Source organism: Ovis aries, chromosome 2 (genome assembly GCF_016772045.2).
Source record: "Ovis aries strain OAR_USU_Benz2616 breed Rambouillet chromosome 2, ARS-UI_Ramb_v3.0, whole genome shotgun sequence".
In the NCBI taxonomy this organism is placed as follows: domain Eukaryota; kingdom Metazoa; phylum Chordata; class Mammalia; order Artiodactyla; family Bovidae; genus Ovis; species Ovis aries.
The window spans coordinates 147411600-147433785 of record NC_056055.1 but is presented as its reverse complement, the minus strand read 5'-3'; the positions used below and the strand labels follow the sequence as shown (position 1 = coordinate 147433785).

Sequence of the window (22186 nt, the reverse complement as noted above, 5' to 3'; positions counted from 1 at the left end):
TTCCCAGTCATTCAAAACCAGTTAGAGATAAATCAATGTCTACCTTCATACTTTAGAGAGATTGCATTATTTTCCTTCAGGCACATTACTCTGTGCTATTAAAATAGTTTCATTCCCCAGAGCATTTTCCACTCAATCCCCACACTTCTAAAAAAGTTTTTACAAGATTGTTCTGTAAATTTTTAGTTAAATTGCTGTTCTTAAGTCCAGTTTGGCCACAGTATTTAAGTGATTAAGAAAGATTCCCAAAATGGAATTCCAAAGGAATTATACTTTTCACATTAACAAAATCAGAGGGCTTCCTCACAGGACTTCAGAGGAAAAATAAAGAACACTAACATTTCTCCTAGCATCATCAAGGTGAGAAACTTTTAGAGGTCCTTAGTGATGGGTGGGCACAGATGTGATTATTATCTGATTACTCCTGGTCTCAGGTCTTGTCTGGTCGGCTGCTATTTCTTGCCCCTTCCTTTCCCAGATCCTGTTCAAGAGTGTCTCTAGAGCAAATTACAAACCTTTATCTAAACTTTTTGGACCCAGGGGTAGTATTTAGTTTTCAATGATCTACCATTTATAAACTCAAGTAGATTATTAACTCTTGAAAAGGCTTTTTCTTAAATAATAATAATAAAAAAAAAACCTAGTGTTTTAAGATCACTCTTCTAGGTCCATTGTTCTCAAGCTTTAAATGAGCAAAAGAATTGGGGAGAAGGGGTGGGATTGAGGGAAGCTTGTTTAAAACAGAAATTACAGGGCTCATTCCCAGACGTTCTAATTGAGTAGAGACAGAGATGGAAACTAGAGCATGCATTTTCTACAGCAGCCCAGGTTATTCGATTCTGATTCAGATGGTACCTGGAAACACCCCTCGGGAGATGCTCTTGTCTATCCTCACCTGTGAGGAAGGACTGAAACTTCGATCTGTCTTGATGGACGCGACTGGATGACTGGTTGTCATCAGGCGGATGGCGGGTCTCTGATACTCTCCTCCTGCAGTGACCATACTATAGGCTGGTGGGACCACAGTGGTTTGTTTCTGCAGCAGCTGTAGGATGGTCTGGATGTCTGCAGTCATTTGGGATTCAAGTCTGCAGGACAGACAGAAACGGGGAAAGACAGTCCTAAAATAGTTCAGGATTGCAAAACATTTGGAAAAAACTGCAGCACCACCACCAAACAGAATTGTGGCCTTGCTTTAAACAAGAAGGACAGGAGAGGGAGCACGGAGACGCTTGCTTGCTATTTCACAGTAATGGCTCTGATAATGATCCTTGCTCCTGTTCCTTTAATAAGATCTTAACAGAAAAACACCAGAATGAAAAGACTACATTTTCACAATGTGCATTGTATTATATTACAGTTAAGCTTTATTGATTTCAAAATGGAAAACACATTGAGAATCTATTTTTAATCAGTCATTCTCTTTGCTTTTAAGTCAGGTTTTGGTCAGTTTCTCATGAACATTTTATTTACTCTTTAAAAAAGAGATATTATAGCACATTTCTTTCATAATTGCAACAATCAGATAATTTATTATGTGTTTCAAATTTATATTATCAATATTTCTGTTACCTCTCTCCTATTCACATCGTGTTGTATATTATTCATTACATTCTTTCCTTACTGTTAAGTACTGTCAAATGCTAAATTCCTTTCCCATCTATAGTTCAGGGCCTTTGGTATTTAGAAACAGACCAAATATAAAAGTTCACTTGCTTTTATAGCCCATCTGGCTTGCAAAATACCAGCCTGATCATTTTTTCCCCAAAGTTCACAAGTAGCCAAATGGCCTGTTAATTTCATTCTCATTTTAAATTAAAATTCGAGAGAAAAAACAACAGAATACAATGGATCTGATTCCTCTCCTTTGCATGTGTTAACAGTATTAAAAAAGAATTTTGTGGGTATAAAACAGAAAATTTAGACCATATGCCTCTTGAGATAACTTTTAACTCTTTACTTGTTTGTGCTTACATTCTGTTTCAATGGAAAATGCAAGAAAAAGGTAAATTTTACCAAAAATGTTGAAAGCATAGACTAATTTTGCCCAGTTATATACATGCTATATTTGTGAAGTTTAAAATGGAGAGAACTTAGCCTTTGATTTGAGAGAGAACAGAATAAACCTGGACAGCATGAGAAAAGATCATTCTTCTTCTAGTGTTTAATATTGACACTAGAAATTTTCCTTCTGAAAATCATGGTAACCTGTACATTGTTTGTACAGGTTTTCTATATTTGGTATATTTGGTATGCATAGCCATGTAGCTTAGTGTTTTCTAAACAAATAGCTATAAATTATACGGGACTGTACCTTATGGGTGTCAAAACCATACACCAAAAATTTGAATTATCAACTAGTTTATTATCTACTTGCTACCCATTGTTTTGATCTAATATTTTTATGGTGCTAATTAAACAGGGAAGACTCATTATTTTATTAAGCATCAATACTTTCTTTCATGCTTCAAAGTTCGGCACAAATTTATCTGCACACCCAAATCTTACCTTATTCAGAATTAATTTCTCTCTCCTCTGAGTCCCCAAAGAAAATTCCATATTCATTGTAAATATTTCTGCATGAATTTATCCTATCATGAGCAGCATTTAATATTTAGGGAGTAGCTTACACACTACATGTAGAAGGATTTGGGGGTGGACAGTGGAAGAATAAAAACTTCATCAACAAATGAGATTAAAGACCCAACAGAGAATCACCCAATATGATAATGATTTTGATGCCTTACAAAACCTTTGTCAAACAGTAGTCATCTTCAAGAAACAGGATCTCTATATCACAGATTCTGTCTGAGAAGGGAAAACCGATTGGAAGTGTGCCTTCAGTAACAGCAGCATGCGGCCCGTTAGTGGGACTCCTGAACCGAAGGCCGTCACGTGCAGGTGGGGCAGCTGTTGCAGGGTGAGAACGAGGCTGTTTGTGCCAACATGACTCAGCTGAGACTGTAGACCACCTTTATCAACATGACTTAGTTGCTTGTTTCAGGAAAACTTTGCCTGAGAAAAGTAAGTCTAAGGGAATAAATAACTTTACTCCCTCAGGAACATTCTACAGATTAAGTCACTGGAGACAGCAAACTGATCTTGAGAGCAAATAACTTGCTTAATCAAATTTTATTTATCGATACTTGCTTTAAGATCCTCATGTCACTGTATCCATCAATCCTGGACTATCATGTTATGAACTTAGCCCAAATCCCTCAGTTTTTTGACCTGAAAGGCCCAAACTCCAAAGTCATAAAAATACCCCACTTTTTACTTTCCTTTCTGAGATAATACTTAAGACTCTTTCTAGGTCAAGGTCTTCCCGCAGTGATTATGAATACTTAGTTTAGTTGTATTAATGACAGTCTGATCTTTTGCAATGGATTGAATGTTTATGTTGAAATGCTAATGGTGAAATCCTAACCACAATGTGATGGTAGTAAGAGGTATGGCCTTTGGGATGTAATTAAGTCATAAAAGTAGATCCTGCATGAATGGTATTAGTGCCTCATACGCCAGAGCCCCAAAGAGCTCCCTTCCTCCTCTCATGTGACACAGAGAGAAGACAGCCATCTATGAACCAGGAAACATGCTCTCATTAGATACAGAATCTCCCAGCACTTCCATCTTGGACTTGCCAGTCTCCAGAACTGAGAAACATCTGTTGTTTATAAACCACCCAGTCTACTGTATTTTTGTTACAGCAGCCCCCAAAGACTAAAACATTCAAGAAGAAGAATTTTAGTAAAGAATTTCTCTATTATGCATAGGTTGTATTTTCATGTTTAATGATTAGGATCTATCAGTTTAATTGGAATGGACTCTTCGAATGACACTAAATAATTCTATTCTACTCTGGAAGAATTAGAGAGAATTTTGAAAAATTCTAGCTTGGTCTTTAAAACAGAAAAGCTCAATTTTATAACTTTTTCTTTTGCCAGTGAAGGGTAGCAGCAGACGCCACCCCAAAATAAGCCACTTTGGCATATTGATTCTTCTGAGCTGTAGGCACTTGGAGAACAGCAAGTGTGGGGAGAGGCTTTCTCTGAGCTTCTCTTATCTGCCTGAAGGCAGATATTCCAGAAGGAACTCAATTGTCATAAATCCCTTCCCTGGGAGATTCAACAACCAGGGAAGATTGAATTTTGTTACAGAATAGGCATCACACCAAGACAAACTTTGTCACAAACTATCATACCCCCCACCTGTTCTTTCAAGGGATCATTCATCTATCTTAAAAATCATTTACCCTCCTCTAAGGGACCTAAATCCCCCAGCTCCTTTCCCTATTAAGATGATATTTAATCCTGAATTCTAAGGCACCTCAGGAAGTAACTCATTTTCCTCTGAGGATCTCCCATGTGTATATGAGGTATACATGTTAATACATTTATGTTCTTTTTTTTTTTTCTCGTTAATCTTTTATTATAGGGGGTCTCAGCCAGAAACTCAGAAAGATAGAGGGAAATTTATTTTTCTTCCTCTCCATCAGCATAGCTAAACAGCTGTGTAAAATGAGTGTTTTCATTCACATATTATCAAAGGCTCACAGTGTACCAGGCACAGTGTTCTGCAAGGGATGGAGTCAGCACTGAAAGCTTTTATATCCTCTCGGACTTCCCTATACAAAGTGTGGTCAGACTTGGGAGCTTGTTAGAATGTGGATTCTGGACCTAGACTTAGAATCTACATTTTAACAAGATCCCCAGGTGATTCGAGAGCACATTAAAGTTTGAGAAGCATGGCTTTGGGATCAAGCGTTAGTGATTTTCCCTAAATATGTATATCCGTAGGCATAATATATAAGAATGTAAGAACATTTCTTATATAAACCTTTAACACCATATAGAGTTTAATTGGCCATTAAAGCAAAAAGCAGCAACAGCCAGGATGACTCAAGATAGACTATTTATATTTGTTTTTATTGCACTGTGTACTTAATATGTGCATTTGGATGAAAGAAATGGGGTAGAAATTTACAGTTCTGCTACATTTGAACAGAATGCTGAAGCTAAACAGAGTAGATCCAACTTAAGAAAGTATACCAGGATTCTCATCCTGCAAAGCTGAAGTTTAAACTGAGCTGCCTTCTTCAAACTTCTGCCTTCTAAAGTGGAGGAAACAGGTTCTTGGAGATGTCTGTGCAGTAAAAATGCAATATATTGGATTTTAAATCCAAAGAGGTTGAATCAGACAATAAAATGTTTTTGAGACCTAGCTAGAATTTAGTAAAAGAAAGTAAATATGTTCAAAAACATACAGGTGCTAGGACATGTCAAATGTTTGGCTGTGGAAAAAAGTACTGTATAAAAGTAATTTTAAAACTAACATAATAAAATGGTAACAGCTATTAGTATTCACAGTGTGTTAGTTGTTCAGTCATGCCCAACTTTTTGTGACCCCGTGGACTGCAGCACACCAGGCTCCTTTGTCCATGGGATTTTCCAGGCAAGGATACTGGAATGGTTTGCCATTTCCTTCTCCAGGGGATCCTCCTGACCCAGGGATTGAACCTGGGTCCTGCAGGCAGTTCTTTACCAACTGAACTACCAGGGAAGCTCATTAGTATTAGTATTAATAGTAATACTATTAATGGTGATTGCAAACCAAATGGGAACTAGGTGTACATGCTCTTAAAATTTATACTTTCAGTTCCAGGACACATTAAAGGCAAGCTTTTTTCAGTGATCTTTGATTTACACCAGCAGCAACGATTGGCATTCATGACAAGGCAACAAGGGAAAATTAAAATCTCAAATTTCACCTTCAAGAAAAATCCAAATTAGGTAACACAGAAATATATGAAGAGTAGAAGAATGTACTCAAACAAGTATCAGTAACAGAAATGAAGTTAAGTTCATTGTTAATTATGTTTGCCCTAACCAAAAACTCTTTCTATTTTGTAGCATATATACTCTCCACATGTATTAATTAGTCTTCACAATAATACTGCAGGTCAGAAAAGGTCGAAAAAGGAAACTGAGGCTAAAGAAATTTAAATGACTTGACCTAGTAATCCTGTTAGTAGTTAAGTAACAGAGTTATAACTTTAAGCTGAACAATTGTTAAGTGCTGTGCAAGTACTGTGCTGAAGAAATCACTGTCCCTGTCATTCACCCATTCATTCAGTCATTTTTTTTTTCATTTACTCCAGGAATTGAATGCATATTGCATGGTGGCGCAGTGGTAAAGAATCTGCCTGCAATGCAGAAGATGAAAGAGACTTGGGTTCTATCTCTGGGTTGGGAAGATCCCATGAAATAGAAAATGGCAATCAGCTCCAGTATTCTTGCCTGGAAAATTCCATGAAAAGAGGAGCCTGGTGGGCTACAGTCCATGGGGTTGCAAAGAGCTGGACACGATTGAGCCACTGAGCCACACACACACACACACACACACACACACACACACACACACACACCCAAACACACAAAGAAATACACAGGAATAGAGGAAGGTCAAGTTCAGAAATCACACTTTCATTTATCAGTTCTGTGTGTACAGTATGTATTTTGATATATATTATGGCTAAAAGATCAGTGTAGCTTGGTATAAATAGAAGAGAGAGTCAGGAAATGTAGTAATTAACTAAATATGTTTCTCTGAGCAATAATAAGTATGATCATGTCAAGTTCTTATACCTTAAATAGGAATTACTGACTCTAAGTAAGTGATCATCTGTTTTAATTTTCTCAGATGCATTTCAATTTTACAAGACTGATATTTGACACTTGAGAATGGGATATAGGTCTCAGTTTTTTAACTTTCAAAGTTTGATTAAATTGCATGAAAAAATACAAAAAATATCATTAGTTCATGCAGTATTGTCATACTTCTCTTTGAAATTAAGGCATATAAATTTATTTAAATTTACAAATTAGTTGGCTTTCTAATTCCTTTTGTCTATTTTAATTGCTAATTCATCTTTCATGGTAATGTATATTTGGGTAGACACACATTTTTATGTTTATTGTATTATTTGACACTGCTCAATTCTGGCATAAAGATTTTTTTAAAAAAAACAATAAAACAACAAGCAACATCAACAACACACAAGAAAAAGTAAGCATAGTAGCTAGTTTATGTGTATAAGCAAAACACATAGAATGTGGTAAGTATAGATGATGAGTAAGCAAGTAGTTTGTTAGACATGGACAGACTTCATAAGATGCATTAAATAAAAACAGCATGCTAGTAACCTGCAAGACGTTCCAAAGATAGAATAGAAATGTGATGTAACAAACCAGAGTATGGCTTATACTGTGGCCAAGTGTACTTGACCTTACATCTCAGTGATGGAGTAAGTGTGTGTCATTGGTGTTGGGCAGTTTTTAATCTGTGGACCTTTTTTTGTGGAAATCTCGATTTTCATCCTCAGAACCACACCATCAGCAGGGAAGGCTGATGAGATATATATATATATATATATATATATATATATATATATATATATATAAATGTCATGTAAATCAGGATTCAGGTTGTGTGATTCTTTTACCAGGATTGTACGTATTGGAAATGTGTTAATTACCCCATCTGGCTCTCCTCATCACTCACTGTGTGTTTTAAGTTGATTTAGTAAATCCTGTGATTTAAGCATCTCAGTTTAATCCATGCAGTTTTTCGTGTGTGACTATTGGAATACCCTGCCCAGTGGTGTCCTGGAGAATACCTTGAATCAAGGTCACTTTCCACATGTAACACAACTAAGACAGTATCATACATCTATTTTTCTTAAATCTGATTTATCAGTTTAATTTTAAGGAACTCATGTAGATTTGGGTTAAGGGGTTCTATCCTTTCTAAAACCAAAATTTATTCCTTATCTTAAATGGTCATGGATCAAAGATGGAGGGAAAATGGACGGGATCTGGACTTCAACTCAATCACATTTTTGCCAAGTTGGCTGAAAAAATAAATGTTTAAATAATTTTGTCAATATTAAAACAAATGCCATAACCCATAACTAAGTTACCAGGAACCACCACAAAGTGTAAAAAGGAGGATTGAAAGAGGAAGGGTGTTAGTCAACAAACTAAATATGAATTATTTGGGAGGATTAAAAAAAGGAAGTTTCTTAGGCAAGCAATGCTGATGAGATACTGATTTTATGACAAGTAAAGAAAAAATAGGATTCATGCTGCCAAAAGTGTGAAGTGTTCTAAATAAATGCTCCTTGCAAGACATTAATAATTCTGTCAACTTCTAGTCTTATTTTAAATGAGAAAGTGTATAAGAAAAGTGTATATGAGATCTATGGCAGGATGAATTTGCTATTTACAAAGCATAGAGCCAGACCCCACTACGGGCTTGGATTACGTTATTCCTTTGCCTGGCGATTGCTTATACCTGTTAAGCTGTTCCTGAAGCAAATCTAATCTTTGCTCCACTTCTCCATAGGTGAGGTCGCTTTCAGTTTCAGAGACTCCCCAGGCGGCTCGCTGAAGTGCTGAGGGACTAGGCTCATCAGCCTGAGTCCCAGCATTTTCTCTTTCCCAGCTTCTTGTGTCAGTGACATCTGTGGGAAACAGCAAAATGGATGTCAGCTTCTTTGGGTGCCCATTTATAGCTACAGAGATATCCACGATACAAGCAGGAAGAGATCCTGACATTTAACTGGAAGATAGAACCATAGCGGCTCAGGGACTGGTCAAGCAACTGCAGCCAATAGGTAGCTGACTCCCATCCACCCTGATCCTGACTGCCGCCTCCCCAACCTGTTTCCACACAGCTGGTTATGAGTCTTCAGTACAATTTCCCTTTGTATTTTGTGCTAAGGGGAAACATGGATGGCCAACCCTAAACTGTAGTAAGAGAACAAAGACTTTGAGCTTTTACATCTGGGGAGAAACAGCACCATATATATGTACTGGTTCACCTCCCATTGAAGATTTTAAGGCTCTTTGCACATGACTCGCATATGGCACACCAATCCAGCGCTAGTGGAGTTGGGAGTTGATTTCAGAGAGAAAGAAGGAGTATGTTTTCCTCACTCAGAGGACTGGTAGCAGAAAAAGGCTGACTTCATTTTCACATGGAAATAACAAAAAGTGATTTTGCTGTGATAGAAAGACTTTTGTTTTTCCTTTTGGACAAGTACTTATGATTAAACACTGACAAAAGTTATGTAAAGTTATGGAATTTATATCTTTGGTTATTTAAAAAATTGGATAGAAAGTAACCCATTTGGGGAGACTTAGCTATGATTCTAGAAACAAGGAACAGGATTTGTAGGGTTTCTTGAAATCCCTTCCTTTCCTACAGTTTCTTCAAAAGTACCCCCTATCCACAGGTAGCAGACACAATTTCTGTACCTTTTCTTCATGGTTTTTCTATCACTATACTTTTATCTTTGAATGCATAAAAATCTCTAATGAGGTGCCAACAATTTCTGCTTCACTTGGGTGAAGCTCTAACAAAGGGATTAGCACATCCAAAGATGGTATTAGGAAAACATAAGGTCAGGGTTCCCTATGCTATTGAAATGGTTAACAGACCTTAGAGGAAATTAAAGTCTTCCTTATCTACAGAAGGGTCTTCCTTAGTAGCTCAGTTGGTAAAGAATCTGCCTGCAATGCAGGAGACCTAGGTTCGATCCCTGGGTCAGGAAGATCCCCTGGAGGAGGAAATGGCAACCCACTCCAGTACTCTTGCCTGGAGAATTCCATGGAGAGAGGAGCCTGGTGGGCTATAGTCCATGGGATCCCAGATTCAGATACAACTGGTGTTTTGTTTTCTAAAGTGACAATATGTAATTTCCTATGAAATTGAACATCAAAAATGTTATGGCTGAACTTTTAAGTAATACATCAGCAGATTTTCACTGAAAAGTATGATTTCTTATTCACACACATGTGACTTTAAAATGCAAAACAATAATATAATGTTTTAGTACACTAGGTTTTCAATTTTGGAGAAGTAATGCCAAACAAATAGAACACTCATATAAATGGCTGGATGATGCCAATGTTTTCCCCTGTCTAGCCTTTTGCTAGACAATAAAACAAAAACAATAAAACTGACAGGATGGAAGTTACATATTATACTCAGAAGTTTTGTGCTGAGAAAGCTTACAGTATTTCCACGTATGCCTAATAGCTCTCTCATTCTCAAATCATATATAAGATATTGATTTTTAAATAACAGCAGTGAATTACAGGCAATAAATTATGTAGGATTTTGTTTTTCCTTCAGTGCTCAAGAAAAAAACTGATAATCTCTTAGCAAAAAAGAATACTCGTAAACTATTGGGTAAATCCTTCCTTGATTATAATTTACTCTTTTATTAAAATCTGGATATGTGTGATTAGCTTGTTTTAACAGCAATATGAAAAAAAAAAGAGTTCAAAGGGGAGATCCTGCTTAGTGGTCTTAATCAAAATGAGCATCCTTTTAGATACTTTCTAAATATAGCTCAGAATCTGCACTTGGTTGCCTTGGAAAATGTTGCTATAGTTGCAAGACATGTTTCTGAAAATGGATGAACAGAAAGTAAACTTTCGTTTGGTTCTGGGTACACACTTTTCAACTTTTGACCTCAATCTAAGTAGGATCAGAGTGCATTTAGTTTGATTTTTTTCTTTTCAGTTCTGTCTAAAGGTGCTTCTCTGTTGGATTCAGCAGGACAAATGCTAGAAATGTAAGTGGCATTTCCTATTGACGATAAAACTAAAATCTCTGGGGATTTAGTGGTTTGAATCACAACAGTTACAGTTACACCCTACACATTATTCAAATTCTTGAAAATTGCACAATATTTCACCTTAAAAATTATTAGGGAAAGAAATTTGCATTAAATAAAGTTTTAGAATTCTCCACTGGTTAGTCATATTAATTAGCTAGGTTAACCATGTGTCACACTGACTGAGTCTATGCAGCATCAATTATGCCTCTTCAATTGACGTGAATATTTAACTATGAGTTTTAAAGGCAACTGTTTTTTTGAACAGAAATGTCATTATACATTTTTGAAAATTAAAAATTGCAGCTATTACTTCAGATTTTATAGAATACTGTCTTTTATCATGCATGTAAAATAGCTAATTAAAAATAAGTGGCAAGGAAAAACATAAGATGAAGGGCATGAGAATTCATTGTCAGTGAGAGTCATCATCAAGTTGAATAAAATCTCCCAAATATATCTTTAATAACTAGTCACTTGAGACTTTAAAACTCAAGAAGAAAGCAACAAGAAGTATTTTGAAAAAAAAAACCAGGCCCACCCAGTTATACTCTTTTGAAGACAGTAGGATGGTTCAGCAAGTTCTTCAGAACTTCTGACTTCCATGATGCAACCTTTTATTATTTTTAGCACTTCCCAGAATCCGTTTTCATAAATAACTAAAATGGGACATTTAGTAATCACATCTAATATTCCATTCTTCCATTGTGATAAATGAGGTACTATTTTCATTCACTTCATCAAGATTTTAGATTGTCCAGAGAACATTTGCATATATTCTTAGCTTACTTCAACTTGGGGTCATGGCAAAAGCTGATTTGATAAAATAAGGAAAGTAATTCTGGACAAATGTAAAGCCTAAACATCCTAGGTTCAATAAAACTTTTGTTATGAGATATAGTCACTTTGAAAAATGGTGACAATGGTAAGTAATATTTACTTACACTATGCCATAATTTGTATCCTGTCAGTTCGGGAACATCCTCTTTTGCCCTCATTTTTGTTATAGTTCCTTTATTTTTTTGTTATACTTTCTTCATCTCTACATTTTTATCTGTCTAGGACTATATTCAATGATTAAAGTGTTTGAAAGTAAAAACTGTAAGAAAATACTAAACAGAGCTGGGGATTTTATTTCAGGGGAAGGAATGATGCTAAAGCCGAAACTCCAGTACATTGGCCACCTCATGCAGAGTTGACTCATTGGAAAAAACTCTGATGCTGGGAGGGATTGGGGGCAGGAGGAGAAGGGGACAACAGAGGATGAGATGGCTGGATGGCATCACCAACTCGATGGATGTGAGTTTGGGTGAACTCCGGGAGTTGGTGATGGACAGGGAGGCCTGGCGTGCTGTGATTCATGGGGTCGCAGAGTCGGACACAACTGAGTGACTGAACTGAACTGAATTTATGCAATTATCTTGTTTGATAATCACAACAGACTAGTTGGTTAGAACATATTATTCCTATTTTGAAGATGTTCAAACTGAGTCTTAGTAGGGTCTGTCAAGACATGTAGAGAGCATATCACAGACTTGGACCTGGAACCCAGGCAGTCTGCCCATGCCTGTTCTTACATATTCTTAGTGAGATAATAAGATCTGTAGATCTAGCTCCTGTTATGCTAAGCTAATTGTTCTTTCATGTAGTAGTCCACAAGTTTTCCCAAGTTTTCCATCCTTTAGCATCAAATCTGGATATATCTATTGAATGCAGTTACATAGCTCATGCATATTGTCTAAAACATAGCCCATATATTTGCCCTAATAAACAAATGTGTTCCAATGAGTTGAATTAAAAGCACATTTTATTTATCCCCATTTATCATTTATCCCCATTTTCTCATAATTCCCAGTAAACTGAAGCTCTTTTTTAGTATTTATTATATTTTGATTGAATTGGCCTTTCATGCTATAAAAACTGGTTTGGGGGTGGGAATGGATACAGAGGGCTTCCCTAGTGGCTCAGATGGTAAAGAATCTGCTACAGTGCAGGAGATCCAGGTTCAATCTTTGGGTCAGGAAGATCCCTTGGAGAAGGGAATGGCTACCCACCCCAGTATTCTTGCCTGGAGAATTCCACGGACAGGGGAGCCTGGCAGGCTACAATTCACGGGGTCACAGAGTCGGACATGACTGGGTGACTAATGCTTTCATTTTTATGGACACAGAAGATACATATAAGAATCAATGGGTTAGAATTCCTCAAATACTCATTGGTCCCTCTCCCACGGAATTACTACAGAAGACATTCCTAGAACGTTGTATGTGGCTCGTGTTAGGCCTGACTGACCACACAGAACCTCTTATGTTATAATTGGGAATAGTGACCACCATCCCAGAATCTTGCAGACACTTTGTAGATGATCTAAGATTTGATCTTTGCAAATATGTCATGAAATTGCAGATTCGATTAACACGTGGTATGGCTTTTCATTTGTACAACGTCAGCATTTTGTGATTAGCTCTGACATGAGGCAAACCGATTCCTGAGAAACTTGGTTACCTTTGCAAGAGTGACTTCTTTTATCTATGTGAATCCTTCCTGAGGTGGGCCCTGTTTCTTCAAGACCGAGTCCAGTTGCTTTCCCTATCCCTGGAGGAGAATCAGCAAGTCCCGAGAAGAGAGGCTTTTGTTCATCATCAATGGAGGAGATGAAAGATGAAGACCTGCTTTTTTTCTCTTCGAAGTGCTTTTTGGAACTCTGGTAATGTCTTATGGTATCTACAGAGTCTTCAGGGTCATTTGTAGTGCTTTCTTTGCCAAAATCTATTAAAGAAAAGTTATTTTATAGAAGATAATCAAATATGAGACTCTACACATACTACACTAACTACACAAACTAGCTTTTTCATAGTGTGTTTTTGAATAACTTTAACACAGAATTTTTTTAAACTTCCAGAAATGTTGTTCTTTCTTTTTTTATCCTACTGAAAATGTAGCTATTTAAGAAGATGTTTTTAAAATCTTAATTCACAGGGCATTAGATTACTGTCATGAAATACATTATTCATTTCAAAATAAAAGAATACCTGTGACAGGTATCACATTTATATCTCAGAAAAAAAAAGCTATAGGGTAATTTAAACCTTATTTATATACACTCAACAGTCATTTGTATTCTGAAAATCTGATGTAGTATCTCTTTAAGGAAATGAAACAGTGAAGAAAAACATGTCCCAATTCTAAAATATCACCACTGTGGTGCTTATTGCTCGTTTGTTTTAACCCTCATGCCCTCTCCTCTGTGATGGTCATCTACTCATTGTGAAGGTCAAGTCCAGAAGCCCGCTTACGGTAAAGGCTGGCAGGTGGAATTTCAGCCTTAGTTCAATCCGTATAATGGCCTTGACGTACCATGCAGTTTGGTTGTGCAGCAAACTGCAAATAATATAAAACTTGAAAATAGTAATTAAGGTAGGTTTACCTAATTGCATTAAAGCCAGTAGTGCACATTGGCTGGTTTATACTAAAATGTCAGGATAATTTCAGCCCTGAACATTGTGTTAGAACATATTTCAGCAGGAAAAACTCTAAGAGACAAATCTCAGAACTTGTTTTCATTAGTGTCCTGGGGAGACAGTATAATTCTCCATCTGGTTACCACTAATAACTAACCAACATACTCCAGAAGGTATATCATTTTCTAGAGAAATGTTTAAGACAGTGTCTCCATCTACTCTCTGTCTGATTATACTTACTATGTTATTTATAGAAGGCCAATTGAAATGATTTAAGGCCACTCCAGAGAAACTTCCAACTGTTTTTTAAAATTCCCATATGGCACAAAATTAAACAGAGATCTTCTTCTTTTATTTTTAAAAAATCATAATTTAAAATTTGAGAAGCCAGAAAGCAGCCCAAGGTACAAATGGATAAAGGTCAAAAACCAGCTTCATGTGACATGGTTTATTAAGGAGTTAGTTGCTTACACCCTGCCAATTAAAGTTGAATGCAATGAAAGCAGATTGCTTAATTTATTTTCTTTAAGATTTCTCACTTGCACAGTGATTTCATCATTACTGAGAAGACTACAGACTTTCCTAGTCTCAAGCTCTGTAGACATCTTGATTACTCAGGGTCCCTTATATTTCTCTTCAGTGCCCAACCACTAATCTAGTTGGTTGTAAATTTGTCTTCTTACACAAGCTGTCTATCTCCAGTGTCACTGACACAGCCCTCCTTTATTCTTGTCATCTCCTGTTTTCTTTGATTTTAACTTCTTCCCACCTGAAAATCTGATCATTTCTCTCACTTTATGAATGTACCATTTCATTCTTCAAAACATAATAGTTTCCAACTTTATGCAAGTAAATGTTAAAAATAGAAAATGCTTCATTTCTCTAAATTATCCTCATACCTGCTTAGTGGATTGGGTCAATTTGTTGCTTCTAAGTAAACCTTTGTGCAGTTTGGGCACCAGGAGGACTGAATCAGCAAAGGCTTCTCATTTTCCCTGAAATTCTCTTCTTTTAAACACTTTCATGCAATCTTTTCCGGCAGAATCAAATACAAACTAAATTATCATTTAATTCATAAAAGTAAGGATAATGCTAAGGTGGACACTTGTAATGAATGCACATCCCAAGTTATTAAATCACATGTTTTTTTCAGCTTAGGCAGTCTTAGGAGTCCTCTGTAGATCTGTAAATCCTCATACATAGTAAAATGTTCTGCCCCACCTACCACATGGACCTTGGTCTTAGTTTACTAACTTATGGCTTGATTTTGGATGTTTAGGTAAAAATTCATCAGCTAACATATACTGTTAAATTGAATTAGAACTTGCTGATTTCAACTGTGGATGTGTTTACAATGTGGTGAATGGGGAATTATTATTTAATTCTCTTGAAATGCAGCAAATTGTTCTATATACATGATATCTAAATCCTGTAACAAAAATCTCCAGTAAATGCAGGATCATGAAAGAATTTGAATAAGTTTTATATTCTTGATTTTTTTCAAGAATATAGGAGAAATTACTCCATATTTATTTCTGTGTTCTTTGCGACTGAATGATTAGCCAGATGCTTTTTGGAACTCAGGCCACATGAACAACTTCTCCGACAATCCCCAACTGCAACAGCATTTTTCTATTCCATGCTAGATAAAACAAAGCTTCAAATTTGATCATTTAAAAAACAGCTGAAATGACAATCTATTTGTGGATTAACAGTGGAAACCACTCAGTCTTAGGCTGGAGGTTGGCTAATGGAATACATGAAATTAGATTGAAATGCATTATAATTACCTTCCAGTTACCTCTAGATTTTTATGGCATATTCCCTTTCTGCCTTTTTCTAGTTAAACTGGCTTTTTTTTTTTTTTTTTTTTTTTTTTGGGCAGGGGGCAGGGCACTCCTGGCAGCATGTGGGAATCTCAGTTTCCCAACTAGGGATGAACCTGTGCCCTCCTGCAGTGGAAGCATGGAGTGTTAACCACTGGATCTCCAGGGAAGTCCCTAAACTGGATTACTTAATAGACATTAAATAGCATTAGGTGGTATTTTTTCTTAATGTTATTCTTAGTGCTATTTTATTATTATTATTTCTTAAAGTTGCTTTGTTGAATGCTATGTAGAAACAATATTCTGAATAGCAATCAGAAGTTTTTTACATTTTCCCCTTTGCTAGAAATGAGAATGTATAATCATTCCTGTTCCAATCATTGTACAAAGGAAAAAGTTGGCCTGTTTAATTAAGCTTGGAGTTTTTCTGACTTAGATGACTGAAAACTCTAAACAACCCCCCCCCCCCCGCAAAACCTTGTTTCTGTATGTTGACAGTCTATCTCTTCCCATCTCTTTCTCACAGGATACAATTCTAAAACATTTATGAATTGTCTTGTGGGTGTCTCTCTGGGTCTGGATGGGTTGAAGAGCGTAGAGTGAATGTCTTGATGGAGAGGTTGACCCATCTATCTTAAGAATGATTATTCAAAATTTTTACATTTCAAACACTCTGGGAACAAATGCCTGTGTTCTCTCCATCATTTATGGAGTTTTTCTCTCAACTTATTTATCATTTTTATTTGTCAGACCTAACAGGTGGGCCCAACTTTAGGTAAAAGAGGGCATTTAATGTGCTCTCTCATCATTTAAGATTTCCCACTGGTAACAATTTTGAGATAAGCTGAGCATTTTCCAGTCAAGTGCATTAAAAATTTTATTGCATTGGAACACTGGAATCTAAAATAAATGTCATTTGATTTCAAGTACTTTAGTTCCTCTCTAGCATCAAAGAAAGTTGAAAACAAATTAGCATCACTTTTCTACATAAATACAGATAAAAATCTATCTTAAAAATATAAAGATATATTTATATATTACTGAAATGGATAACAAAAACTAATCATTCTTTATTATTGAAGAAGATGTTTCTAAGAGGTGCCAGATTATAACAGCAATATTGTTAAAGGTTAACTTCACAAAATTAGAATTTGACCCATTCCTATTTTGTAAAAATAAGTCTAACAATGTATATATTTATTCTTAACTTCAATAACTTTCATAGAAGTTATTTTGGAGAAACACTTGCTAGACTTTACCGACTTGTATGACAATGTGAAATCACTAAAACTAATATTAGAAAAAGATAATGTTTATTGCTATTCTTTGAAACATAGGTATATGAGCTAAAGACCTCTTTCCATTCTTATTTTCTGGAACATTAGATTTTTTTCAGTTGAATATATATAAAACTTAATAAAAAACACATGAGTGGAAATTGCTCTTAGAATATATATATATCTCTTAAAATGGGTTCTTTTTTATGACGTGTAACAACCATCTAAATTCAATGTAAAGAGGATGTTGAACATTTAACACAGTTCAATTTTCTTTTTTGGGGGTGGGCTATTAATTGATGCTCTCATTGAATTAGTGTCTCTCAAAAGGTAACTGACTCCTTAAATTAGCGTTTAATAGCGACTTTGATATTGCATTTTCTGTTCATAGAAAAAGCTGAGCAGAATATTCCAAATATTCAATCACAAAAGAGCTATCAGTAAAAATATGTTTGTGTGTATGTATCTCATGGGCCATTATACATGCTATTGTTGTAAAATTTATGAGTATTATGAAATATACACACTATAACATTTTATTTATTTATTTGGCCATGTCATGCAGCAACATAGAATTCCTAAAAATTTCACAGCATAACATTTTAAAAGAAATATTCTCATATTCAATAGACTATACTGGCACACTCTGAAGTAAGTACAATCCAACTTTGAAGAGACTTGGACTATTTTCAACATGTTCTAAATGGTTATAGCTCATTTATTTCTGTTCTGTCCAACTATCTTTTCAATGCTTGTGATCACTAAGGAAGTCATTGAAGATACACTTTTATTCTTCACAGTCTGTAACAGTAACATTCTACTTTCATCTCAGAAACTGTAACACCTCCCCCTACAATAACCACAGTCAAGTTGGGAAGGTCCTGGGTACCTCTATGTCAGAACTTTACGAAGGAAAGAGAACTTCTTGAAAATATCCTTGGGAAAAAAAATACAAAGTGTCCTCAAATTTGGACTTGAACTGGCAATTCTTTCTATTCAAGAACCGAGTTTATTTCCTCAGAAGTGCACAGCCTATGAGGACAAACCACTTTCACTTACAAATGTATTTTAGGAGAGAAGAGGCCCAATATGTTAAGCTTCTATTTAGTTCAAATCAACCTTCAAAGTTTCTATATATATCTTTCATTTTTAATATTTCTTTTTGAATGTAAACTCATTAGCACCACATGGTAGACACGGTGGGAGGGAGGTATAAGTGGGAACTGAAACCTGAAGAGTCCTGGTGTTTTGCTGGGTAGGTTGTGAGCAGTAATTGTAAGATTCAATGTGTCTGTCACCAATGGCCAACCATGTGCTCTTCCCTCTGGTTCTTGATGCCTCTACTGATTAATGCACAGTCATCACCACTCTTGGATATATGCCCTCAGGGTATGGTTTCAACTAAGCAGTAAACTAACTCTAAAGTAATCAATACATTTCATGGGCAGCTTTTAATTTATGTAACCTTCATATCATTTGGGATCAATTATCTTCTGAACGTTCTTTATTCTTTGTACTTGCTTATATGCTTTTTTTTTTTTCCCTCCAAGATATTGATTCTATATCAAGAAGCACAGAATGGATGGCCCCTTCAGATCTTTAGATTGGGGTGATTGGGACTAAATTGGTTTCAGCAAATTTTAAACTTCCCTATAGCACTGTGGAGTCCTGAAGACTGGAATAGGCTCCCAGGCTCTGGATGGTGGTTTGGTTGCTAAGTCCTGTATGACTCTTGTGACCCCATGGACTATAGCCTACAAGGCTCCTCTGTTCATCAGATTCTCCAGGCAAGAATACTTGAGTGGGTTGCCATTTCCTTCTCCAGGGAATCTTCCTGACCCAGGAACTGAACCTGGGTCTTCTGCATTGCAGGCAGATTCTTTACCAACTGAGCTACACTTTAGACTGGAGTTAATTGTGTTTTCATATTGACTTACTCACTGTTACACCAGGAAACTTCAAAAAGTTAAAGGCAGGCAAATGCCTTATCATCAACATTTTATATAAAACGGGTCTTAGAGACTAAGCCTAAGATTAAAGGAAAAGTCTTCAGAATCAATAGAAATGTCTGGTAGCATTAGCACAATATAAATTGTGACATGCTTTTAGGGCCTTATCTGGAGATAAAAACGTTAGATTATTTAGCTTGAGAATGAGGAAACTAAACAAGATTGAAAGGAGATTTAATAAATCTTCAACTGTATGGGTGACATTATTATATAGACAGTATTGTTAAGCAGTGTTTTATTTTTAGTGAGATCAAAATATGAGATTAACTTCAGGATAAGGGATTTAGATTAAGTCGATAGAACAGCTTGGCTCTTATGGTTCTGGTTTTAGAAAAAGTCACCAGGAGGATAATTAAGGGCATTGCAGAAATAAATTATCACCTAGCTGTGAGTGGTTTATTGTTCTGCAATCAGCCAGAGGATTCAACAATTAGCCCAATTCAACAGATATTTATTCACCGTGCTTTGCTAAAGGAGTCTACTATTTGATAGAGAAAAAAACACAAATATGCCAATAACCATTGCACAGGGCATATTTTAAAAATAAAGATCTTCCTTGAGTTACTATGGGGTTACAATACAATAAACCCACTGTAAGTTGAAAATCATAAGTTGAAAATATATTTAATCTACTGAACATGATGGCTTAACCTAGTCTAAACATGCTCAGAACATTTACATTATGCTATATTGGGCAAACTCATTTAACAAAAGCCTATTCTGCAATAAATTGCTGAGTATCTCATGCAATTTATGGAATACTGCATTGAAAGTAAAAAACAAAATGGTTTTAAGTATAGGGGCTGTTTCCCTTGTGATCATGTGGCTGACTGAGAGCTGCCACTGTCCAGCATCACAAGAAATTATATTAAGGGATATCACTAGCCGGGAAAAGATCAAAATTCAAAATTTGAAATATAGTTTCTACTAAATGGGTATTGTTTTGCACTACTGTAAAGTTAAAAAATCACAAGTTAAACCATTGTAAGTCAAGAACCATCTGTATAACAAGATAACAAGAGGGAAGTGTCTTAGGAATTCATAAAAAAAGAAAACCTGTAATTTTGAGAAACTCAAGAAAGAGTTCACACTGAATATCCCTGAAGTTTAACCTTGAAAAAAAGTAATTTAATTGATTAAAAAGTGGTGTGGTATAGTTTTGTTTGTATGTGTGCATATATGTGTGTTTGAGGACAGGCAGGTAAATTCTGACTAAGGAAAGGATATAATCAAAAACACAAAACTGATGTACATGGAAGAAAGGGCAGCTGAGTTCACTTGGAATATAGAGCAAGTTAAAGCTCAGAGATGAGCTCCCCTTGGGAGAGAATTCAGAGGAAAGAGGACAAAGAAAAGAACTTTGATTAAAAAGGCGAAATGAGGAAAAGAATCACATGGAAGACGCTCAAATGCTAGTTCATGAGTTCATTCATTCTTTCAGCAAATATTCGTTGAACACTTGCTGAGGCAAGCACTGAAGCTTTAGGCGACCAACTATTTCCCATGAGGTGTATGATCTACAGGCAGACATCACTGATTAAATAATGATGCAAATAATATGGAAGCGCAACTGGAATAAATGTTGCAAAAGAGAGGAGCTGGTAAAGGAAAGATGCTATGAGATAAGACTGAAAAGGTTGGGATAGACTCACCCTATGAAGAATTTAGGGAATGGGAAGTCCTTAGAGGACTTTAAATATATAGCTGGATAAACCAAACTGGATTTAGAAAAAAAAAAAATTACCAGTGGTCCAGTGTGAGCAATAGATGAAACAGGGGCAAGTTGGCAAGGTGAGTTGAAATATGTTTCACCGACCCAGAGTTGTGATTATGAAGATGGAGAAGAGTGAACCAAAAAAGACCTGGTCTGAAGAGTAAATGACTGTGTTGGAGGTACTAATAACAAGACTTGTTGCCAAGGCTGATGGAGAGGTTGAGAGAAAATTGGTTCCTAGAGAGAATGTCTAGTCTGTGCAATGTGTTGAATAGTGGTGCCATTTAGAGACATGGCAACTGATGGAGAGAGAGGTTTCCAGGGAAACTGATGATTTCAATTTAAGAAGTACCGAGTTTGAGTTGCTGTTGCAATTTCATATAGATGGTTTAATAGGCATTTGGATATAGGAGGCTGAAGTTCAGATGTTCTGGTATGCACATGCTAAGTTGGTTCAGTTGTGTCTGACTCTATGCAACCATATGTACTGCAGCCTGCCAGGCTCCTCTGTCCATGGGATTCTCCAGACAAGAATACTGGAATGGGCTGTCATGTCCTCTTCCAGGGTATCGTCCCTACCCAGGGATCGAACGTGCATCTTTTACGCCTACCTGCACTGGCAGGTGGATTCTTTACCACCAGTGCCACCAGGGAAGTCCCTAGATATTCTGGTATTAAGATGTAAATATGTACTTCTCTGGAGCTACTGTGGTAGCTCAGACGGTAAAGAATCTGCCTGCAATGCAGGAGACTTGGGTTTGATCCCAGGGTCAGGAAGATCCCCTGAAGAAGGGAATAGCTTCCCACTCCAGTATTCTTGTCTGGAGAATCCTATGGACAGAGGAGCCTGGTGGGCTGCAGTCCATGAAGTCACAAAGAGTCGGACATAAGTGAATGGCCTAACACTTTCGCACTTTCACTTTCATGCACATCTCCTACGTGAAAATAGAATAGGGCTTCCTAGGTGGCACTAGTGGTAAGAACCTGCCTGCCAATGCAGGAGACAGTGCAGGAGACGCAGGTGCAACCCCTGGGTTGGGAAGGAGGAGGGTTCGATCCCTGGAGGAGGGCATGGCAATCCATTCCAGTATTTTTGTCTGGAGAATCCCATGGACAGAGCAACCTACAGTCCACAAGATCACAAAGAGGCAGACACAACTGAATCGACTTAGCACACACATGTATGCAAAAAATATAATTGAACTATGGGTATAA

The 22186-nt window shown here is 36.5% G+C and overlaps 1 protein-coding gene across 2 annotated transcripts in view; it reads right to left on the bottom strand.

The window, feature by feature from the left end:
* The window catches only part of KCNH7 (potassium voltage-gated channel subfamily H member 7), a 539652-nt gene that overhangs the window by 10137 nt on the left and 507329 nt on the right, over window positions 1-22186 (bottom strand). Inside the window, exons 12-14 of one of the 2 annotated variants that reach the window (XM_060411139.1) lie at window positions 13190-13453; window positions 8353-8521; window positions 896-1088 (exon numbers count right to left, since the gene is read on the bottom strand). In XM_060411139.1, the coding sequence (XP_060267122.1) occupies window positions 896-1088; window positions 8353-8521; window positions 13190-13453 (626 nt within the window). The remainder of the gene's footprint in view (window positions 1-895; window positions 1089-8352; window positions 8522-13189; window positions 13454-22186) is intronic. The other variant, XM_060411140.1, reaches the window with a different exon arrangement.